At 43.2% G+C, this 23,086-nt stretch overlaps 1 protein-coding gene across 1 annotated transcript in view; it reads right to left on the minus strand.

The window, feature by feature from the left end:
• LOC126234930 (inter-alpha-trypsin inhibitor heavy chain H4-like) overlaps positions 1-23,086 on the minus strand; it is a 194,105-nt gene that overhangs the window by 37,013 nt on the left and 134,006 nt on the right. Inside the window, exons 6-9 of the mRNA XM_049943670.1 lie at positions 22,262-22,422; positions 15,811-16,011; positions 13,091-13,256; positions 6,952-7,331 (exon numbers count right to left, since the gene is read on the minus strand). Coding sequence (XP_049799627.1) covers positions 6,952-7,331; positions 13,091-13,256; positions 15,811-16,011; positions 22,262-22,422 — 908 coding nt within the window. The remainder of the gene's footprint in view (positions 1-6,951; positions 7,332-13,090; positions 13,257-15,810; positions 16,012-22,261; positions 22,423-23,086) is intronic.

Raw genomic sequence — 23,086 nt, forward strand, 5'->3', positions numbered from 1 at the left:
GCAGAGTTATTAAACACGGTCTTCCGAAACTCCGTCACCAAAGAAGATTAAGTAAATATTCCTGAATTCCAATCAAGAACAACTGCCAAGATGAGAAACATAGAAGAAGATATCCTCGGGGTGGCAAAGCCGCTTAAATCACTTAATAAAGCCAAGGCCTCTGGTCCAGATTGTATACCAGTCAAGTTCCTTTCAGAGTATGCAGATGCAATATTCCATATTTAGCAATTATGTACAACCACTCGCTCACAGAAAGATCTATACGTAAAGACTGGAAAATTGCTCAAGTCACACCAATACCCGAAAAGGGAAGTAGGAGTAATCCTTGGAATTATAGGCCCATATCACTAACGTCAATTTGCAGCAGGGTTTTGGGACATTTACTGCGTTCGAACATTATGGTTCAAATGGCTCTGAGCACTATGGGACTTAACAGCTGTGGTCATCAGTCCCCTAGAACTTAGAACTACGTAAACCTAACTGACCTAAGGACATCACACACATCCATGCCCGAGGCAGGATTCGAACCTGCCACCGTAGCAGTCGCGCGGTTGCGGACTGCGCGCCTAGAACCACGAGACCACCGCGGCCGGCTTCGAACATTATGAATTACCGTGAAGAAAACGGTTTATTGACAGTCAGTATGGATTCAGAAAATGTCATTCTTGTGAAACACAACTAGCTCTTTATACTCATGAAGCAATGATTGCTATCGACGGGGGATGTCAAATTGATTCCATATTTTTAGATTTCCAGAAGGCTTTCGACACCGTCCCTCACAAGCGTCAAACTGTGTGCCTATTGAATATTGCCTCAGTTGTGAGACTGGATCCGTAATTTCCTGTGAGAAAGGTCACAGTTCGTAGTAACAGACGGAAAGTCATCGAGTAAAACGGAACAAAATATCTGGCGTTTTCCAAGGAAATGTTATAGGCCCTCTATTGTTCCTGATCTATGTTAACGACATAGGTGACAATCTGAGTAGCCGTCTTAGATTGTTTGCAGATGATGCTGTCATTTACCATCTTCTAAAGTCATCAGATGACCAAGACGAATTGCAAAATGATTTAGATATCTGTATGGTGCGAAAAGTGGCAATTGACCTTGAATAAAGGAAAGTGTGACGTTATTCACATGAGTACTAAAAGGAATTCGCTAAATTTTGATTACGCGCTAAGTCACACAAGTCTGAAGGCTGTAAATTCGACTACATACTTAGGTACTACAATTACAAATAACCTAAATTGGAACGATCACATAGCTAATGTTGTGCATAGAGCAAACCAAAGACTGCGATTCATTGGCAGAGCACTTTAGAAGGTGCAACATGTCTACTAAAGAGACTACTTACACCACGCTTGTCCGCCCTATTCTGGAGTACTGCTGTGCGGTGTGGGATCCGCATCAGGTGGGACTGATGGATGACATCGAAAAACTTCAAAGGAGGGCAGGTCGTTTTGTATTATTGTGAAATAGGGATGATAGTGCCAATCATTAAAACAAAGGCGTTTTTCGTTGCGACGAGATCTTCTCATGAAATTTCAATCACCAGTTTTCTCCTCCGATTGCGATAACATTCTGTTGGCACCCACCAACACAGGGAGAAATAAGAGAAATCAGGGATCGCACAGAAAAATTTAAGTGCTCGTTTCTCCCGCGCGCCGTTCGAGAGTGGAACGGTAGAGAGACGGCTTGAAGGTGGTTCATTGAACCCTCCGTCAGGCTCTTTATTATGAATAGCAGAGTCATCACGTAGATGTAGACTCATCCGCAGTTGATCCCGTCAGCCACAACTTAATTCTTGCGTATAGTAGTTTGTACGTATAACTTCACCTTCTCATGGTTAATTTCAAATGTACGCAAAGCAAGCAGGATCACTTGAGAACACGTTCCGCAGTTTGCGGCAGCTACAAATGCACATTTTAACAAAAGTATTTCCTGTTAAAATACTAGATATTGAGTTCTGATCAAGCCCTCGAACACACAGCGGCCTGAAGAGTCAGTAGATTCGTTGCAGACTCTGATTTCCCTTCTGAAGACTGTTTTATACTATCTACTATTTTGTTTGCACAATGTGGGACATATCGTTTCTTTAGTTTGTTGGTTGTGGGAAGGTCTCTTGATCCTAACCAACAGCAAAAAGAGAAATAAGCATCAGAAACAGTTCTTAGAAACCCTCATTTTACTATCAGTGAGGTTTTATTGACAGACATTTTATACCTGGTGCATCTGAAGCCATTTCTGGACTACATGGTCGCCTAACTTGTCCAATGGGATGTTGGCTTTGAGTAACATCGCAGTTGTTTCATGAAGAAATTCTGTCTTTTGTTTTTGCTGTCCGCCCCCGGTAGCTGAGTGGTCAGCGCGACAGACTATCAATCCTAAGGACCCGGGTTCGATTCCCGGCTGGGTCGGAGATTTTCCCCGCTCAGGGACTGGATGTTGTGTTGTCCTAATCATCATCATTTCATCCCCATCGACGCACCAGTCGCCGAAGTGGCGTCAAATCGAAAGACTTGCACCAGGCGACCGGTCTACCCTACGGGAGGCCCTCGTCACACGCCATTTCATTTCATTTTCTCTTGCTTATCTGACAAGAGTTCTGTTGTTGCCTGCGATTTCACTGTTGAAGTGCTTGCTTTATGTTCTAAATGTTTCTTTTTTTTTTAAAGCAATGTTTTGAAACAGTATCGGTTTTCTCCAGTTCAAAATTTGCACTTCAAAATATTTCTTTCCGAAACGTATAAGTCTTCGTTCTCAAAATGTTTAGCACTGCAGTGCCCCTTAGCTCTCCTGCGCATCGCACTTAATTGATTCATCTTCGCTATTACTGACGACTGTTCATCATTAGAATAAACCTGCTGTAAACAAACACTAACGCGATGATTGGTCAAAAGCCATAGCACACGTACACTGGTGGTTTTACTCTCTTGGAAGTAGGTTCAAATGGCTCTGAGCACTATGGGACTTAACATCTATGGTCATCAGTCCCCTAGAACTTAAAACTACTTAAACCTAACTAACCTAAGGACATCACACAACACCCAGTCAGCACGAGGCAGAGAAAATCCCTGACCCCGCCGGGAATCGAACCCGGATGGGACTTAACATCTATGGTCATCAGTCCCCTAGAACTTAAAACTACTTAAACCTAACTAACCTAAGGACATCACACAACACCCAGTCATCACGAGGCAGAGAAAATCCCTGACCCCGCCGGGAATCGAACCCGGGAACCCGGGCGTGGGAAGCGAGAACGCTACCGCACGACCACGAGCTGCGGACAGGAAGTAGGTCCTATCTATATATTTGATATCTTATTAATAAGTTACGTTAAACGAAACTTTAAGATATTCAAATATATTAACAACCATCAACGTTTCTCTTAATCACGCTTTAGCTACCTAGTTTTTATTTCAAAAATCGTGTACAGTTACAGCCTCTGCAGCGTTGTGCTCTGATTGTCCCACTGTTAAGGAGCAGTATGTAAATGGCTGAGACTGCTTTCTGTTCCGTAGTGAAACATGTGCGTGGAAGCGGTTAAGTAGTGCAGAGAAATAGCTGTTCTTAATGTTTTTCATAAATTTACGGAGATAATCGGCTTTGAAGTTTTCCCAGCACTGTATATACTGCACTTATCAATGGAACTACTTAGGTCGTGTAGCATATCCGGTAGTCGGTAGCGTAATAAAGCGTGAGTCAAATGTGCATTTAGTGCGTTGGTTCAAATGCCTCCAGTACCATTGTTTTCCTCGTTCAATTTGAAATACCTACATCTCGTAATTACAATACACATCATAATTTTTTATGAATAATGCACGTCTTCTTGTTTCTAATTACATATTGGACGCGAAATTCCTGTTTCCATTTCAAATACAATTTCTTGATTATCGATGTTTTATGAAAGACTGTTCACAAAATTTGTTTAAATTAAGAAAACATAACAATTTAATTTTTAGAGCAAAAATGAAAAACCTAATCCTCTTTATTTGGACTACGTCCATCGTTTTGTACCACAGAGGTAGCTAAGTATCGTAGAAAAATAGCATTGAGCACATCATACAAATGCTGCATTTTTACATTTGCTAGTGTACCATTACAATATGAAGCCAACAGAAATGATCTGGAGTCAAGCTGAGGGATTTGGCCCTATAAGTAACAACACTGGTAAAACTGCCAGACGTTACGGTACTTCTAAACAGCGGCAGCTCACATCACAGCAGGCTAGCTGAACCAGCTGACCGGCCAATGCTGTCCAGTTAAATGGGCCGGTAAAGCTGTTGTCCTGTATTATTTCTAAGTCGATATGCGCGTAACGCACAGTGCAAAACGTACCCTTGTTATCATACTTGACGTTACTGGAGACAGCTTGGCTGCAGTCCCACGTGAAACGGAAATCCAATGAGGTTCCAGCTAACGCGGAAGAATACATAGTGCAATGTTTACATCAGGTTTATTCTTACGATGAACGGATTATATAACTTGGTATTCGGCGAGCGGTAGTTGCGTTTACGTTACGGGGAGACTGTATAGGGTACACTGCGGGGGACGTATGATGCGGTGGAGAACGAACTCCACCACCATACACAGTAAGTATGCAGTTCAGGCAACAGAAACTTTTATTTTGAGCTTCCACGAGCTCCTGATAATCTGCTGCCTTTTCTGAACTGGAGTAGAAGTTAACACTGCAATGTACCAGCAACCACACGAGCACTCTTCTAAGAAAAAAAAAAAAAAAACATCACAATGAAAATAGCGCAACGTAACAAACAGTAACATTACAGCTCAGTAACAAAGCAGATGACAATGCAGTTAAAAATAGCTCATGGTATGTTGCACAGTTGGCAACAAACATCTACGCATCACTACAGTACGAAGTCTTCCGACTGTTGCCGACTGCTGCCGATCAGAACTAAAGAGTCGACGTGCCAAGTTTTAGTTCCCCCACAGCACAAAGACGCAGAAATACACCAAGGTTTTGTGCAGTCAGCTGTGCAGCCACTAGATGTCATTAGGGATTTCCAAGAATATTGGCGTTGAAAAATAAGAAGACAGGCTGAGGTGGGATTCCCAACCACTCTTAAGAACAATATTCCAAACATTTCGTTTTGCAAGAAGCCTAGAGTCGAAGTCGGCAATATTTGTGTCTTTGATTATTCAGAAAACACCTCGTCCTGGCTAAACCCTTTCACTCATTGGCATCAAGCTTTAAAGAGATTTTGCGCAATATTAAAGATATTAAGTATTTCTGTCCTGTTGAGGAATCTGTTCTCTCTTCCCTCTCTCTTCATACGTGTAATATTGGAACAAAATTTTAAGCTCGTTATTCTTTACAAATTTCGTTTTAGATCTTTCTTATCATGAAATAAGTAAATTTCGCTTTAAAATGACGTTATCAAATTCGAGGAAATAGGATCATTATTTTCTTAACCATAAACATATGATTCGTAAATACATCGCAAAGTCACTTCAGAATGTCTTCTGTCACTTTTATTATTTACGCAAAAAAATCACGAGAAAACATCATTAAAAAAATCATGAGAAAACATCATTTAAAAATCATGCATCTAGCTAAAGCCAACACGGAACAGGGGACAATTATCGAACTATATGAAATAAAATTGTCAATTTCTGAGCGGTTTGCGTTAAGACGTTCAAACTGCACCATTCGCCAGGTTCAAATGGTTCAAATGGCTCTGAGCACTATGGGACTTAACATCTATGGTCATCAGTCCCCTAGAACTTAGAACTACTTAAACCTAACTAACCTAAGGACAGCACACAACACCCAGCCATCACGAGGCAGAGAAAATCCCTGACCCCGCCGGGAATCGAACCCGGGAACCCGGGCGTGGGAAGCGAGAACGCTACCGCACGACCACGAGATGCGGGCGATTCGCCAGGGCACCATGAGAATTAGTTTGCACTGCGCACGTGCCTTGACGACAAAGCCCACTTTCATTTGGATGGCTTCATTAATAAGCAAAATTGGCGCATTTGGGGGACTGAGAACCCGCATTTCATGATCAAGAAGTCACTTCACCCTCAACAGGAGACTGTGTGGTGTGAAATATCCAGTCACGGAATAATCGGTGCGATATTTCTTGATGGCACGGTGACTTCCGAACGGTACATGAAGGTTTCGGAAGATGATTTCATCCCCATTATCCAGAGTGGCCCTGATATCGACAAGATGCAGTTTATGTAAGATGGAGCTTGACCCCATCGAAGCAGGAGAGTGTTTGATGTCCTGGAGGAGCACTCTGGCGACCGCATTCTGGCTTTGGGGTACCTAGAGGCCACTGGCATGGGCCTCGATTGGGCGCCATTTTCTCCGGATCTGAACACATGCGACTCCTTTTTTGTGGGGATATGTTGAAGAAAAGGTATACAGCAATAACCTCAAAATCATTGCTGAGCTGAAAACAGCCATTCAGAAGGTCATTGATAGCATTCCCACACTTCAGTGGGTCATGCAGAATTTTGTTATTCGAGTGCGACACATCGCCAATGACGGTAGACATAACGAATGTGTCACAACCCAAATCCGAATATCTGAAGTGACGTTTACACGTTGAATAAACTGTGTGCACGCCGTTGTAGCTAATTCATTTTTTTTTTTTTTTTTTTTTTTTTTGCTTGCTTCAATACTTGTCACCCTGTACAATCTTCCTTTGACAGTTTGCCAAAACATCAACATCCAGCAGAGCGTGAGTGAACACTACTGATTACAAATTAAAGATGAACGATGCTGTACGCTCGTGCTTGCCCAGTGTTTTCACTAGAGAGAATTCTCATTCCCTTGTGTTCCCTCTTGTGTACACCAGGCTTCACATGCCACGAAATTGTTTGAGCAGCACTCTAAGCTATATTGTAATCTGTGGTGTAACAGGTTATCTCTGACCATTCAAACTCCAGTAGTACCATTTGTGCAGCCCTAATATTTCTTACCTGTCCCTTGGGGTAGGTGAAGGTGACGTTGGCTAGCAGCGGCGAAGCGATCTGCTTGTAGAAATGCTTGAGCTGGAGTGCAGCATCGGCTGCCTCGTAGATCTTCCTGGCAAAGCCAGCGTTGCGCAGCGAGAGCCTCCTGAGGAAGGGCAGGTCGGCGTCGTCGCCGAAAGCTAGAGAAAAGATGGCGGCAGACGGGTGTTCGTTGCGCTCACTGACCGCCGCGAAGATCTTGCTGGGCCGCGACTCTCCCACTGTGGGCTCTCCATCTGTCAGGAAGACTACCAGTGGCTCGGGCCGCACGCCTTCCAGCGTCACATTCTCCAGACCATCGTGCGTCACTTCTAGAGCTGTCTTCAGCGCGCCATCGATGTTGGTACCTGTACAAGAAGATGGTGTTCAAAACTTGACACAACCTTATGAAAAAATGGCTCTGAGCACTATGGGACTTAACTTCAGAGGTCATCAGCCCCCCTAGAACTTAGAACTACTTAAACCTAACTAACCTAAGGACATCACACACATCCATGCCCGAGGCAGGATTCGAACCTGCGACCGTAGCGGTCACGCGGTTCCAAACTGAAGCGCTTAGAAACGCACAGCCACACCGACCGGTAAAACCTTATGAAATAATTTTTTTTTGTTGCTGATGTATTCTCAGGGCCATTGCTAGGTGTTTTGCCATACTAGGTGAGAACTTAAAATGATGCAACCTCTTTTTTACTACAGTCGGTCTTCCCAATATCCTCCCTCTCTACCACCACCAACATACAGCAGCACAACAATCTGCAGCTCCTATTATACTCGTAATCATCAAACTAAGATGACTAGATGTCCTCATTTTCTGGGGACAGTCCTCAATTCAACTGACTCAGAACAAACGATCTGTAGGGGCAAAAACGGAAAGAGGGACAGAGGGATGTATGGTATCAACTTAAAACACGACTGCAAGCCAGTGCATGAGCCCCACTCTAGTGCTCAACACAGATGACTCAGGGTCGTGTTTTTTGCGTTTTGTACTCGGTAATAGCTGCTTTAGTTTTGAGGCGGGTAGAGGCAACGTGTTTACTTTCATCAAATTAGGTAAAGACTTATTAAACAACTGTTCCACACAGTTTTGAAAACAATTTGGTGTTTTAATTTTTCCTCTTTTTCATTTTTATCCTCATCTACTCAGTTTTTTCACTGTTTTATTTGAAATTAATTTTTCCACCCTTTGCTGTGCCTAAAATTTTGCCATCCTAGGCCCGGTAGAAATGGCCCTGTATGTTTCTTGTTTATTTGAGGAAAATGTGAGTTACACACTATTATAAAGGGTGGTAATAAAGTTGTAATTATTACCGAAGGTACACCCGACTCTTACAGGCCAATAAATTGACTGAGGGAGAGCACTGCATTGCCAATGGTCACTCTATGCTGTATGACAATGTCGAAATTCTAGTACTGAGCTTGTCATTCTGGGTCTTTGTGAGGAAGGAAGAAGTGGGAATTTGTTTGGCTAAGGATTTAAGTAGTAGAGATGGCGGTTTCAGTCGATACAAAGTATGGACGACTGTGATTTCTTTAAGAAGCTTTCAAAAATGTCGCTACAGGTGCAGATCCTATTGACACATTGATACCCCAACATGGACTGAATGTATGACTACAGATTGAGTTCATAGAGAATTCTTTGCCACTGAACAACATCCCTGACCTTTGTATATTCCGTGGCCACAAGCGCATGGATATGGTCTCGTGTTTAAAATGAAGAATGCGAGAGCTGTAGCTGCAGTCTGTCAGCTCACTCAAGAGATAGCCAAAAGGTGTTCGGCGAAAATATTAGTTGAAGAAAGAGTTTTTGCAGCTGCGCAACCTAAATTAAATCGAGCAATTCTTTGTTTGTTTGGAGGTATACATCTGGAATCCTGTTGAACGTTGAACTCCCCATACCACAGTTCCACCGCATGCTGCTGGAGGAACTAAACAAACTGGAGTACTGCGTGGTAATCATTCCCGCATTTGAAGTGGAACAACGCTGCAACAATCCATGCCGTGTCGACGGACATGTACGACAACAACGCACCATTATCTGATGCACTGGTTAGGCTGTGCAGACGCTTCTAATATACTCAAAGAAGTCTAAGTGATAAAGAACAGAAGCAGACCGTCTCTCTGAAGGACAGATAATTGCAAGAGAACTGGAAGCTCTGGTGCTCAAAGACCAACGTACCGTAATTGAGGCGGAAATGGAAAAAGTGATGTCAGTTATGGATTACTTTTCAACATTCTGCACATTATTTTGAATGTGACAAAGTGATACGTCAATATCGATTTCTCCTCAGGCCAATTTCACCACTATAAGGGGTCGTGGGTCCTCGTGGAGAGAGGGTGTGCGCCTCGATTTGGGGAGAGCTTTTAAGCAGCATGCAAGCGCGAAATGGGTCCTCGCCAGTGGAGAGTGGGGCCAACGAGGTATATGTGTCCTGCAACGGACATTTGACATCACAATAGTTGGCTTGTCCACCATACTTTACTGAAGCTCTGATCCGTGCAGGGCCCATGGGAAATAAATTTTTGACTTAAAAGGTACCCACTAAAGGTCTTAATTTTGTCGTATGCTATCGATAACTTGCATGCATTTAAACACGTGGTCAAGAATTATTAAACTCGTCTAAATAGTTACTTGCTCCCCACTGGATACCGCTGTTGGAACACGTAAGACCTCCAGCGTCACAGGCTGTGATGTTCGCTCCATGGCCTGTCTTTCCCAAGGGCCTCGGTGGACAGCGAGCAGAGCATATGCTGGACAGGAAAGCGCTGGTGCTGTGGGCCACGTGCTGATATCCATTCCCGAGAACTACAGACGGCCAGACCGGCTGTCATAGGTCGGCAGCTCTCCAGAGAGAGAGAAGCTGAAGTTTCACTCTCTTTTTCAATGTCCGATCAATGGAAGGAGTTTGTTGAACATTACAATCAACTTAAGTTTCTTCATGTTACTGATCTCTTAAACTCCCTAGGTGGTTACTCCGATGGGTATCAGCGACGAACGAGAGGCCAAGATTTTGAAACTTTGAGTGAAGCTCTGTCTTGCTTGTTGCATTCGGCAGATATTTAGGTTCCAGCGTGTGCTGTGTCAGCATTAAACTGTAATTACTAATTCTATTTTCTTTGTTGAGCTGTTGACCAATGCGATCGTGATTTGTTTAATTCTCAGTCTTTCATACTGTCACTTGCAGTCACTTGTTCGGCTGGGTGGGGCGACAGTGCTAATACTTGTAGAATTAACTTGCTCTATTACATTTAGATTAATTGTACCCCTCCTCTGTAGAAGGCCTCTAGTGACAATTAATTGTTTTAAACGTTATGTAACTTATTAACTGCTTCAAGACCTAAGGCCGTTACCCTGTTGCAGATTTTGTTTGAATTTATTAGCATCCAATGGGACGATTGTTCTGGCACCAATGTAAGCAAAGAAAAGTTTTTACATTGTGTATTTGCCAAAATAAATGTTTAATAAAAGGCCCAGTGCCTTACTGCTCAACAACCGCTGCATCCAAGCCAACCTGCTCAATCGTTGACCGAAGCCTACCCCTAACCTATGGTATTCATTTTTACTAAAGTCCGCATCCGCCGGGTTCCGCGATTACTAGCGTACTTTTTAAAAGCCCACGATACCGAACCAGCAACGGAAATATTGCAGCTGTTTCACTACGAATGAGTGCTGCGAGACTATGAGCCCGAGATAAAAACAAAGGCAAGACGCAAACGTGGAAACATGTGGATTCATCACCACAAAGAAAGGTGACCATCTGGCTATAATTCAGAGAGATAATACTAAGTTTTTTGGTGTTTTGCTAACAGATCTCTTAAGGAGCAAATCGTCACAGGAGCATACTACTGAAATCACCCAGCGATGTCACGGAGGCTGTGGGCTGTGAAGACAAAGCGTCGCGTCGCTGATCCATGGTAATGCCCCAACTCATTCTGACGGGGACATAAGCTGCTTCTTTGGGTCGTAAAATTTTGCCTCGTCCCAGTATTTTCCGGACACAAAAATCAGTGACTTTTCTCTGTCTGATTTTAAAATTTTTTGCTCTGTTCTAACCATCCAGTTTGTGATACTTCCCTTGTGGGTGCTAAAAAAAATTCCCAATTTACGAATCTTTTGTAAACTCTGGAAGGTACCTTAAGGTGCGCGCACCTGAAGCTACACCACATGCACTGTCATTTCCCTTTTTCCTTTCCCCATTCATGGATGGTGTGTGGAACTTTCATATAAATGGGAATTTGTTTGATTTTTCCTTCATGACCATTTCTGCAGATGTTTGTGGGGAGAAGTAACACATTGCTCGGTTCCTCTTGGACAGTACATTCTCAGAATTTCAATAGTAAACCTCTTCATGCTGTACAAAACCTCTCTTGCTGCGTTTACCATTGGTGTTTGAAAGAAGAAAGGAGAAGGAAGATCCTGATGATACCAGCGTCGGATTGGGGAAAAAAAGGGAAGGATGTCAGCTGTGTCCTTTGAAAGGAACCATCCATGTGTTTACCTTATGTGATACAGAGAAACAACTGAAAACTTAAATGTTGATGGTGGAACTGGAATTTGAACCGCCATCTTTCCTAATTTGAGTCCAGTGTCTCACCACTGCGCCACCTCACTCGTTCCCTAAACTCTGAAGAGCGTCTCCCGAACTTTCTCATGCTTCTCTTTGTTTCTCATGCTTCTCTTTGTTTCTCATGCTGTCTTCTACAGCCCCTCAAAATGTGCTGGTACATTTTTCGCACTCTGTACAGCGAACAGGAATAGCCCTATATCGTATCGTGATTGCAAGCTTTCTCAGCGTATTCCAATGATAAAACCTTCTCGGGTGATCAGCCGAGTAGTGGAGTCGTCTTGTCACAGTGTTTCAACGAGTTTCGTACACATCATCTTTAGGCAAACTTTGCAACAAGACGACCTCAGCTTTCGGCTGATCACCTCAGAAGGTTTTTAACATCAGACCTATCACAGTCCCTTGTTGTAGTAAAGGTGAATCGCCCTTCAAGGAATGGGCCCAAAGAAAAAACGACTTCTAAGGAATGATTGTTCACCATTCCCTTCAGGTCGTCTTGTTCTCACCTTTATCTCATTCGATTGGGAATGTTCTTTTTCATGTGGTTACTCTTTCCTCGTTCACGCTACGATCACTTTTGGTGTGTTTCTTTCATTTTTGGGTGGTTACTCATTCCAGTTCCGCCTTTCTTCCTTCACTTCCGACTTGTAATTTCATTCATTGAGCTTGCCCATTATTGTTCAATTTCAAATAATTATTAATATCTCGACTTCTAGCTCTTCGTACTCCTTTCATCGTCAATGATCGTTAATTTCTAATAATTCCATTATAATTAGATACTAAAACTTAAATAAGAAGTCCCAATCCACTGTAATTTGCGATTCGGCATCCTAGTCCGTGTTTCTGAAAACAATTTCCACTTCAGATTTCACAAACAATATTTATCAACGAAAATGAATGTCTCTACTTATAGAGCTTTCATAATTCGTATTACAGGCTACTTGAATTGTGAAGAGGATATAGTAAATAAAGCTTCGATAAGAAATCCATATCCAGAATATACCGTTTGGATATAAAATTAATTTGAAGATCGGAACTTTTCAAATCTCCCACTTCACAGTACAGTAAGCAATGGTTGAGCTGCACAACACTTGTATCAAGAACATTTTCTGGATTGCATCAGTCCATCACATATCATTTATGTCTGGCTACAAAAACAGCTGCAAGAAACTGGTATATTCGTAAATAGGAGTGTTGACTATGGTGCTCCATGGATGCACATCAGGGATTGTGGGCCATGTGTAAGAAAGCAAACACCACAGGTACACTTCATGCAACGAACAATAGCGTCGCCACGTGAAGCAACTCCTGTAAAGCACACAGGGTGGAGCTCCTTGTCTCCCCCGTGGGTTTACTGTAGAGTGGGAGAGTATTTTACATGATCTGACCTTCAAACTTAATTAGCATCCAAACGGTACATCTCCAGACATAGGTTCCTTATCAAAACTTTGCTGTGTCCGCTCTAAACCCCTAGAAATCTAATAGTATTTGTGAAGCACCCAATGTACTTTCAAAGAAGAAATCTTGACGGGAGAAGCGCTTACCTCCTCCAGCGATCATCTTTGAGACAATGTCTTTGGCCTTGGCGATGTACTCTTTGGTCGCTGGGAAAGCAGGCGTAGGTCCCGCGTTGGGCTGCTTGCCGCTGTCGTCGTACATGATGTACGGCGAGTAGACTGCACTGTCATTGGTCGAGTCCAGGTTCCACACCTGAAATGAAACACGTCAGTACCTGGTTACTGCAGTGAGTCGCTGCAGCTACGAATATTTCATACGGTATTAATGTCTCAGAGATACCTGCAGAGAGCAGAACTGTACAACTGGTTGGTTACACCCCTCCATATCTAAAGTCGCTAGTGTATGTTAGTGTGATGACACTTGGTTCTGAGGCAGGTGGCTCGAACCCTGGTGGTGGAAATATTTTCATCGCCAGTAAAAGGCAACAGGGCATGAGGCAATGGTGGCATATAGCTCCTGTTTGTCAGGCCGTACATGAAAATTCTTGATTAAAATCCGAAACTCTCTGCAGTCTCTGTTTCTAAATTTCGACAAATGCCCAAACAAATTTTCTCAAAGACACAAATCAGCGCCTTCCACCGTCACTCAAAACAACGAAATCAAAATATGTCAAAACAATTCATGGGTGAACTGCCGGAGTCAGTGTTCAATGGGCATAATATTTCGGCAAGCGACCACGTTGCCATCATCAAGTGCACTGATGAACTCACTGATGGAGGGCCAGTATAAAGTATGCCAGATGAAGCTTAAGAATCAAAAGATGAATGTAATGTGGAATGGCATCACTCTGGAACACACACGTGATTTGGCATACGTGGGTGTCCTAATGGACTGCTAATGGATGTACAAACATCACTGTGAGAAGACCCATCATAAAGTCGCAGCTAGAAATAACTTACTGAAAATGCAGGCTAACAGCACATGAGGAGCTACAACAGAGGTACAGGGAACTACAGACCAGGCATTGTACTTCTCCGTAGTAGAATATGTTTGTCCAATGTAGACCAGATTTGTGTATTTCAAAAAGGCCACGTAAGCTTAAATGAGACTTGCCCATTAATAACTGCTTGCATGAAACCAATGCCACTCTATAAACTATATAAAGCAGCCGGACTTACGGATCCCAGTTCCTGAAGAGGTTGTCACAACAACACTGAAAGTTTAAGGATAACTTATGTGGAGATTCCTGTGAACTTTGAAGACTTCAATCTGGTGAGAGAAGCCTGAATAGCTCACTGAGCTTCCAAACGATTATGCTTCACAGCGGGAGATACCAAGCGGCAAGAACTTGAGATGGAAGATTGGGAGAAGCCTGAACTGAACTGTATCGGAATTAGAATGAGATTTTCACTCTGCAGCGGAGTGTGCGCTGATATGAAACTTCCTGGCAGATTAAAACTGTGTGCCGGACTGAGACTCTAACTCGGGACCTTTGCCTTTCGCGGGCAAGTGCTCTACCAACTGAGCTACCCAAGCACGACTCACGCCCCGTCCTCACAGCTTTACTTCTGCCAGTACCTCGTCTCCTACCTTCCAAACTTTACAGAAGCTCTCCTGCGAGGAGAGCTTCTGTAAAGTTTGGAAGGTAGGAGACGAGGTACTGGCAGAAGTAAAGCTGTGAGGACGGGGCGTGAGTCGTGCTTGGGTAGCTCAGTTGGTAGAGCACTTGCCCGCGAAAGGCAAAGGTCCCGAGTTAAGAGTCTCGGTCCGGCACACAGTTTTAATCTGCCAGAAAGTTTTGTATCGGAATTGATATAGCATTAAAGGTAAACCTGACCATTTGGGGTCCTGATGGGAAATAACACTGCGAGGAATCTCATGATGTGCAACATCTCTTTACCTGTTCTAAGAGTTCCAGCATGCTCATCCTTGATGAATTACAACAGGGAAGCAAGGTAGCATTAGATGTAGCACAATCTGGGGTGAGAAACCTAGATCTCCAGACCTCAAAAATGGAAGTAAACTATGGCTGATACTAGGCAATGCACATAACAAAGAGGAAGAACTCTATAGTTTTTTAATATAAAGTTTTCTTTTTCAAATAGATCGTTTAATGGCTTCACCAGTTTTCACTGATTTGTCATTATCGATAGTACTTGGATGAATTTTCTCATGTTGAGAAATCATGTTGAGTCGTACCTTCTACGCTATCTAAGGTGGATCTACAACGATTAGAACATGTCCAGTTAACGTGAACACATGAGCTACTGTCCATTTTATTCTGTACTGTGATTTTTATGATGTAATGATCAGCCGTGAGGACTACATAATGGACATCACGTGGATAAGATGCTTTTTGAATTTAAATGTTTTATTTATGACAAACCTTTGTATAATGTGCTACATTTTATCCACCAACATGACAACTTGGCATGAGGTTCCAACTCAAAAGGAGCGCGTTTTGTAACAAAAATATTTGAAGACCTGAAGATGACAGCAAAGACTGTAGAAACCAGTTGTTGTAAATAAGGAAATACTTATGCGAATTTGGCTTTAGAAAGATTTTGTCAATAGCACATAAACATTTCGCAGACGATGGCTGTGTCTATGCACCCTAGGAATCTCCTCCTAAGTCCTCTAGCAAGAGCCTTATGGAAATGTCGACTCCTAGTATGCTTCGACGAAGATATCGCTTAACAACTGGAGATATAGTCACATTAAGAGCACTTTATTTAATATCGAACCCAGTAAAGACTGTTTATGTTATGCATTGATGTGACAGGACAAAGCCCCGTGGCGGACGTACCGTGACGGAGTAGGAGAACTCTATGATGTTGAAGTAGTCTCCCGGCTGCAGCTCGTCCAGGATGGTGGTCATGGCTTCCTTCAGCTGCTCGATCTTGCGGCCCTCCATGGAGCCGGACACGTCCAGCACGAAGATGGCATGCTTTCGCAGTGGGGGCAGGTCTTCTGGGGCGAAGAAGTGCACGAAGTATCCCTCGTACACCTGCAAGCACTCTTAAGCTTACTACAGGTTAAGTGAAATATATCTACACAAAATTTTTCTCATCTATTACGACAACAGTACATAATCTATGATGACTTCACTTTTCAACATAGTGCAATTGGTCCATCGCTGCTTAAACATCCCTATATCCTCATAAAAAAAAGGCAAAAACAAAGAGGCAAAAACAATGAGGCAGCAAGCCAACTCTACATCAGAATGAATCAATGATCTCTTACGTCACCTTTAAGTGGACCAAACTAAGAGAAAGCCGACAGGGCAAGATCAGAACTGTATGAAGGATGCTCCAATATCTCGAAATGAATGTTCTGAAGCGTTTTGATTGTTTGTGTGGGCGAGAGCTTTCATACAAAAAAGAACCCCATTTGACAATACACCTCAGCGTTTATTTCGAGTTCCATGCTTCAACTCGTCGCAAAGCATATCACTGTTATGTTGCCGTCTACCCCACGTAATGTTCCAGAATTCGCCATTGTGCTTCCTAAAAAACTAATGAGCGTCATTTTTCCTGTAGAGGGTTGACGTTTTAAGCTCTGTCGCTTGCTCTCTGGTTCAAAGTGATGCGCCCTTATGCCAACTCCAGAGATAATTGGTTTCAAAAAAATTAACTCTTCATTGTTGTGTTAGACCAGTAACTACTGACAGGTTCTCATACAACTGTGCTTGAGCACTTTGGGGCACATGATTCTCACCACCTTATTTCACTCTGACTCCAACTTCATTCTCAGTATTGTGTTTGACAAAAAGTGCAGGGGGTTCTCTGTCTGAACTTACGTCGCTTCGCCTAAGCGAATTCGTGGGAACGTTGCAGTTTCTTTACCCAGGAGTTGGGGAACGGCCGAGGCGCACAACATTAAGAGTAACATAACAGGGCAGTCCGCTCGTCACTCAGCGGCGGAAGTCCCTGGCTTACACGGGTGGTAGAGACACTCCAATGAGGCTTGCCGTACTCGCCTTGCATTCAAAGAAGGACGGGATTTTCGGTGTTCTGGCGTACGGCACTATCCGGTGCCCGGCTAGTGGGTTTGCGTCTTAAGGACTGGTTGACAACATCTGGAGAGAACACTATTCTTGTAGAGGCCAGAACTGCTGCTTTGTGAACGGGACCTGGTGGAGTTACCTCGCGTTCGTTTGGGGTGTTGTAAATTCTGAGCTCTATAAACAACACTGGCGGAAGTAAAGCTGTGAGGAGGGGGCGTGAGTCGTGCTTGGGTAGCTCAGATGGTAGAGCTCTTGGCCGCGAAAGGCAAAGGTCCCGAGTTCGAGTCTCGGTCCGGCACACAGTTTTAATCTGCCAGGAAGTTAAATTCATTCAACATTCTGATTCGCCTATCACCTCTTGACATCAGCCAGGAGTTCCCACAACAAACTGTGATAGGACAGTGTGCCCTGATTGGCCCTCTACTTGAAACATTCCGTGATGGTAAATTATTTAACATTGTAGTTTCACACCATTGGACATAAACAAATAAGATTTGGCGTGTTAGCGCAAATGGAGAGTCGGGTGCAGGGACGCATGGCCACAGAGACTCTGATTGGTAGTCTCATAGGCGACTTCGCATGCTCGATCGCTGAGGGGGCGATCATTCTGGTGTTCTGCACTTGGACATCGTGCCGACGACCTAGCGTGATCCGGAGATTCCTGGTTGGTACATAACTCATACTGGCCCACATCAAGAAGACAAGAGATTGGTGAGCGTATAGTGCACCACCAGCTTTTTAGGTGGGAGTTATCATTTTACTCGGGTACTCTGAAGCCACAGTGGCGTTAGATCCCAGGTCTTCTCTTTTGAGTTAGGACACCAACCGCTGCGTAGTAAAAATCAGATTCGTCGAGTCTGTTTACGTTATCGATGGAATGTGCAACTTAAAATCGATTAATAGCCTATCATGGCAGATTCGTGTTTTCGACCTGTTGGTTTTCTTGTGTACGAAGTCAACCTTTTGTAATAAACCACCAATTTCTTTTGATTAGAATTTCACTTAAAGCAGGTAGTGTTCCCTTCATCTCATTTTCATAACCGATTGTTTTTAAAAAATATAGTTATTAATTGATTTTATGGCAATTAACCTCCTTAAGGTCTCGCGTTAGGGCCAAATTTCAGATAGCGTATTTCCAGTGTGTTAAGTGTATCAACATTGGGTCTTAATGAGTGTGTCAGAGTCTAGATAGAAACTGTTACTAAAGTCAGACACGAAGTTCACACATGCAGGGTACTGCAGTATTGCTCGGGTTTTACAAAGTTGACCCTGTTATGAATGATGCCAAATGAAGAATTATGACATGTAGGTACATTTGGTGTGTCACTTCATCAACAATCACTTGTCAGTTATTCAAATTCAGACCACAGACTTGCACCATATTGGTATCAGCAGAAGATGTGACTAGACGTCCAGCTTTCCTCGTCCTTAAAACTTATTCGGCCGCTTTTGAATTGTTCACTCCACTACCAAAAACTCCACCATGTTGAAACATCATCCCCCAATTGTGCAGAACATCTATTACAAATTTCAGCTCTTTCTAAACCTTCAGATAAAAAAAAACTCTTAACACACACTGTATGGGTTTTCGTTAGCGCAAAAATGGTAGTACAGCCACTTTTATTTTACAAGATCGCAAAGCGAATTGATGTGATAAGTGCTGAAACCTGTTACAAGTGATCAGTGCCGTCTGGTGGCTGGTGACCGCACTAAGCCGCACTGCCATCCTAATGACGATTAGAAAATTGCAGATACCTATCGACGTATCATATTGTCATGTCTGTGGCAGATGAAGCCGTTCATTGATGATTAGAACCCATAAAGCTACCATATTGCATGGACTTTGATTGCTGCTTCCATCCACAGTCCAAAATAGTCCCAGACATTTTCCATGAGATTAAGATCTGATGATTTAGCAGGCCAGTCGAGGTACTGCAGAGTGCCAAAGTGTTAATCAAAGTAGGAAAGTGTGAGAACAGTCCTGTAAACATGGTTATCATCATCTATGATGATGATGGAGTCTCCACAACAAACTCATCATGAAGATATAGAAGAAAGGACACCGCTTGACCACTCCGAATTATGAAATAAACGTCCTGGTTCATGTTTAGGACAATTTGAGTCGAGTGGTCCCAAAGTCATGGTGCGAAAAACAACCCCATAACACCACAAAACCACTTCCTGCCTGAACTACACATTACACGCACTTCATATTAAATACGAATAGTTCACTGTGCGAGTAGTTCACTGTGCGAGTAATCCATTGGACCATGTTCATTTGGAAACTGGTACAGACGTTCAATGAAAGCAACAAAACCACTCTTGTGTGAAAACAGTTCTTACTGCCAAGGCATGACGCTCTTCTACTGTCCCTGTCAGTTAGATCTTTTTTTACGATTACTTTTCTTACATGGCAGCGAATGGTACCTGTTCTTCATAGACATGTTGGGCAGTCCACTATAATACACCAATTATCAGGCAGCTTGGGGGTGGCCAAGAATTCGGCTCACATGCCATGCCTGGCACGAGTGCCATAGCACTCAGCTTCACTGCACATTTCCCTCACCGCCGCCACGCCACACTCTCTGAACGAGGGTGGGAAGTAGGGGCAATTGCAAACGTACTGCATTTCAATGGCAGTACAGTCGCACTGTATACGACTTGGTTTTGGATTTCACATTCCTCGACAACAGATCACAAACAAAAAAATATTTCTGTATTATTTGTTTTTGGTGAGCTGAAGAGGTAATATTTATCTGATATAAACTGTCAGCATATGGGCAGATGCAGAGAATTACACGGATTTTCGCACTCAGATTGCCGCGTAATCGTAATTTATTTATTTTCATAATTTAGAAAAGAGTCTTTCAGACAAATAAATCGATCGAAATACTGTAGCACTTTTGCCACCTCATTATGGAGACATGGAACTACCTGAGGAAAACACTGTATCAATGTTACATCGCCACATGCACAGGGGCGCTTTCAATTTTAATGGCAAACAGTCTCTAAAACAGATGTAAGATGGACAGTGCTCTCGAATTGTTTAGGAAACTATCTTTGTAATTCTTTCAAGGCTACAGTGAATTCTTCAACCCTCTCTTTTCTTTAACAACAGTGATCTTAGGGAACCAAACAGTGTTTGTCAAAATGTGCTCCTCCTATAACTCGATTTTATTTTTATATGCATCCCCCATCAAACCAGAAAGAAGTTGTTCCTCGCCTTGCAGTATCTTACAGTGGGCAGGGTGCAGTCAAGTCCACTTACAATGCGAGGTCTGCAATTCATTCCGGATCCAACTTTTGTTCCTGAACATTTTTTCCCTTCATAAATTCAACAATAGCGAGTTTTAAAGCTAAAAATCATTACAGGCTTACTCCTTGATTTATCCAACATACTTCGCAGTAATGTATGAAGTCTCCAAACTCTTCGTTTCCATCAAAAGCAGTTGCAACTGATGGTAGCATAATATGTGCGACTTCAGAAATTTTACTATTCGTCCCAACATTATCTTCAAGTGCAGCCTGAGTCGTGCGCGGCTCGTGTTCATTCCGTTTATTGTTTGTCATCATCTCTTACGGTACTGCCGCCTCGTTTTCTTATTCTATTTACTGGCGGCACTAACTTCCTGCCTTATCTTTCCGTGAGTGGCAGCAGCAGCAGCTTTTATCGACAAGTGCACTGTCGTACCATCTCTGGAGCGACCAATAGTATTTCCGGGTCGTCGTGTGTCTGGCAGTCAGTTGGAGACGGGCCAGCAGTTCAGTCGAGGACGGAGTACCGATGAGGTGCGGGGAAATAAGTTTCTTGTTTGGTATGTGGCCTTCAGCCGAGTTTCAGCCTTTCAAAATTAAAAGTGAAAATTCCTTAAGCCGTAGATTTGTACCAAGTTGGTATGCGGCCTTTAGCCGAGTTTTCAACCTATTTTCATTAAACATTGAAAAATCTTTGTCTCGGCCTTAAGCAGTAACACTGTTCTTGATCGATATGTGGCCTTCAGACGAGTTCTATGGGAAAAATTTAAACTAAGGCTTTCAGACTATTTATATTGAAGGTAATTTTTTTTTTTTTTTTTTTTTTTTTTTTTTTTTTTTTTTTTTTTTTTTTTTACTCCAGAAGAACTCCTGTACCTCAATTCCTTGCCTAGGCCTTGTGCCTTGGATTTTCGATGTGGCCTTCAGCCGGTTTAAATTAAATCAAAGGAGGTCTTTCGTTAAAACCTTAACAGTTTTTGTTTCTTGTTTGTGTGATAGTGTGTTTTAACAAATAAACTTTATATGTTGAGTGCAACTGACATTAACTTATTTTGGCCCCTTTCCACAAATGTAACCTCATCCGCTCTGTCCTGCTAGCCCAGGGATTTCACAGCCTGCCTGCAAATTTAGTTTTCTGAACAATGAATTCCATCTGTGGATCGTTGTAATTCTTTGCTCTATCATTGTCAACTAACTCTTCAAATTCTTTCTGCATGGTATTGTAATATCGTTTGCTAGTTTGTAGTACCCATCGCTTATGCGACCGAGGAATATGTATTGAGAGACCTCATCCCTCTCTTCTGTCTTTCCCATTCATGTTTAATGGCTTGTGACGATAGATCTCTAGACTGCGTCTTTTTGTGCAAACATTCATTGGACGTGTGAATGTGCTTCATACCACGATCGAGTAGCGAAGGGCAAACAGCGCTGGCACTACCATTCTAACGACCTGAAGATGTGCCGACCGAAAAATGCTACATCGATACTAAATGAAATGTAGCTCTGTGCCGAATACTTCCGGGAAGGAACGAGCATTGCCGATACAAGCGGAACATTGGTTCGCCCGCAGCCCGCCCGTGGCCCGCACACTCTGCCTGCGTTAAGTTTGGCACGACGTCGCTGGCCCTGTTCTAAACCACGTACACAGCTAAAAAGGTGATCAGTGCGCTCATTTAAGAAGGTTCCTCATTTGAGAGGTGAGGGGGAGCTTACTAACGATCTCCTTATCTCAAGTCATCATTTCAACAGTCATGGTGGTACTCCGGTGGTATGAACCAGCACCTTTGGTATTAGGTACCAGATGGTGATGCGGAACTCTCCAGCACATTGCGATACTATGTATGAAGTGGTGATGTGCCTCCAGCGCCAGGTATGTCAGGTATTAGGCAGTGATGTGGTGCTCTTCAGCATCTGTTCAGCATCAGCTACCACCTGGCGAGGATGTACTGAGGAAGATCTGAGCTTTTGAGGTACGAGATCGTGGTGTGGTACTCACCAGCACCTCGCCGGCCTGCGGGTCGCGGTCTACGTCGTACTGGACGACCAGCTGCCCGCTGAGCCCATCTTTCCCCGACTGCAGCTGCTGCTCCGGTGTCGGTGCGTAGTGGATGTGAGCGGACTTTGCTGTTGGTCTCTCTACCGTCACCAACGCGTTAGCTGGAACGGAAGAAACAAACTGAATCACCATGCTGCAAGGTAAGCAGCAGTGAGATCATGATTATCTCGTGGTCTTACGTCATCTTTTATATGAGCCACGAACTCTCCACTGCCCTTGAGCTTCACTAGTTCTGAACTGGCGGCTAGAAGCTTTGAACAAAGTGGTACGCATCTGAAAATCTCTCTCTCTCTCTCTCTCTCTCTCTCTCTCTCTCTCTCAAGCACGCACGCACGCACGCACGCGCGCACACACACGCACGCACAAAAACACAAATCAAACGCACACAAACACAAAAGCAAACGCACACCGCATATGCACACAAACACGAACACACATGATTGTATTTGAGACACTAACGTAAGGTAGCAGAAACATTAAGTAGAGATCTTAGGTATAATTAGGCTAATCAGAACACTAATCCACCGTCGAAAATTCGCGACTTTTTTTCCTGGCATGAGCCAACAAACGACCACGTGCCACTTTTAATTTCTTACTCGTCCTTCTTTTATCTCAGTATTCATCTGTTCAGTGTGTTTTTCCTTCCTGTATTCTGTTCACTTCAGTCGCGTATTCTCACTTTCGTACCTTTCAATTCTTCCATATTCAATTATTTTCTCCTAAACACTTCTGTCAGCCCACTTTTAAGCCAGCAAATATTTGAAG

This window comes from Schistocerca nitens, chromosome 2 (assembly GCF_023898315.1).
Source record: "Schistocerca nitens isolate TAMUIC-IGC-003100 chromosome 2, iqSchNite1.1, whole genome shotgun sequence".
In the NCBI taxonomy this organism is placed as follows: Eukaryota; Metazoa; Arthropoda; class Insecta; order Orthoptera; family Acrididae; genus Schistocerca; species Schistocerca nitens.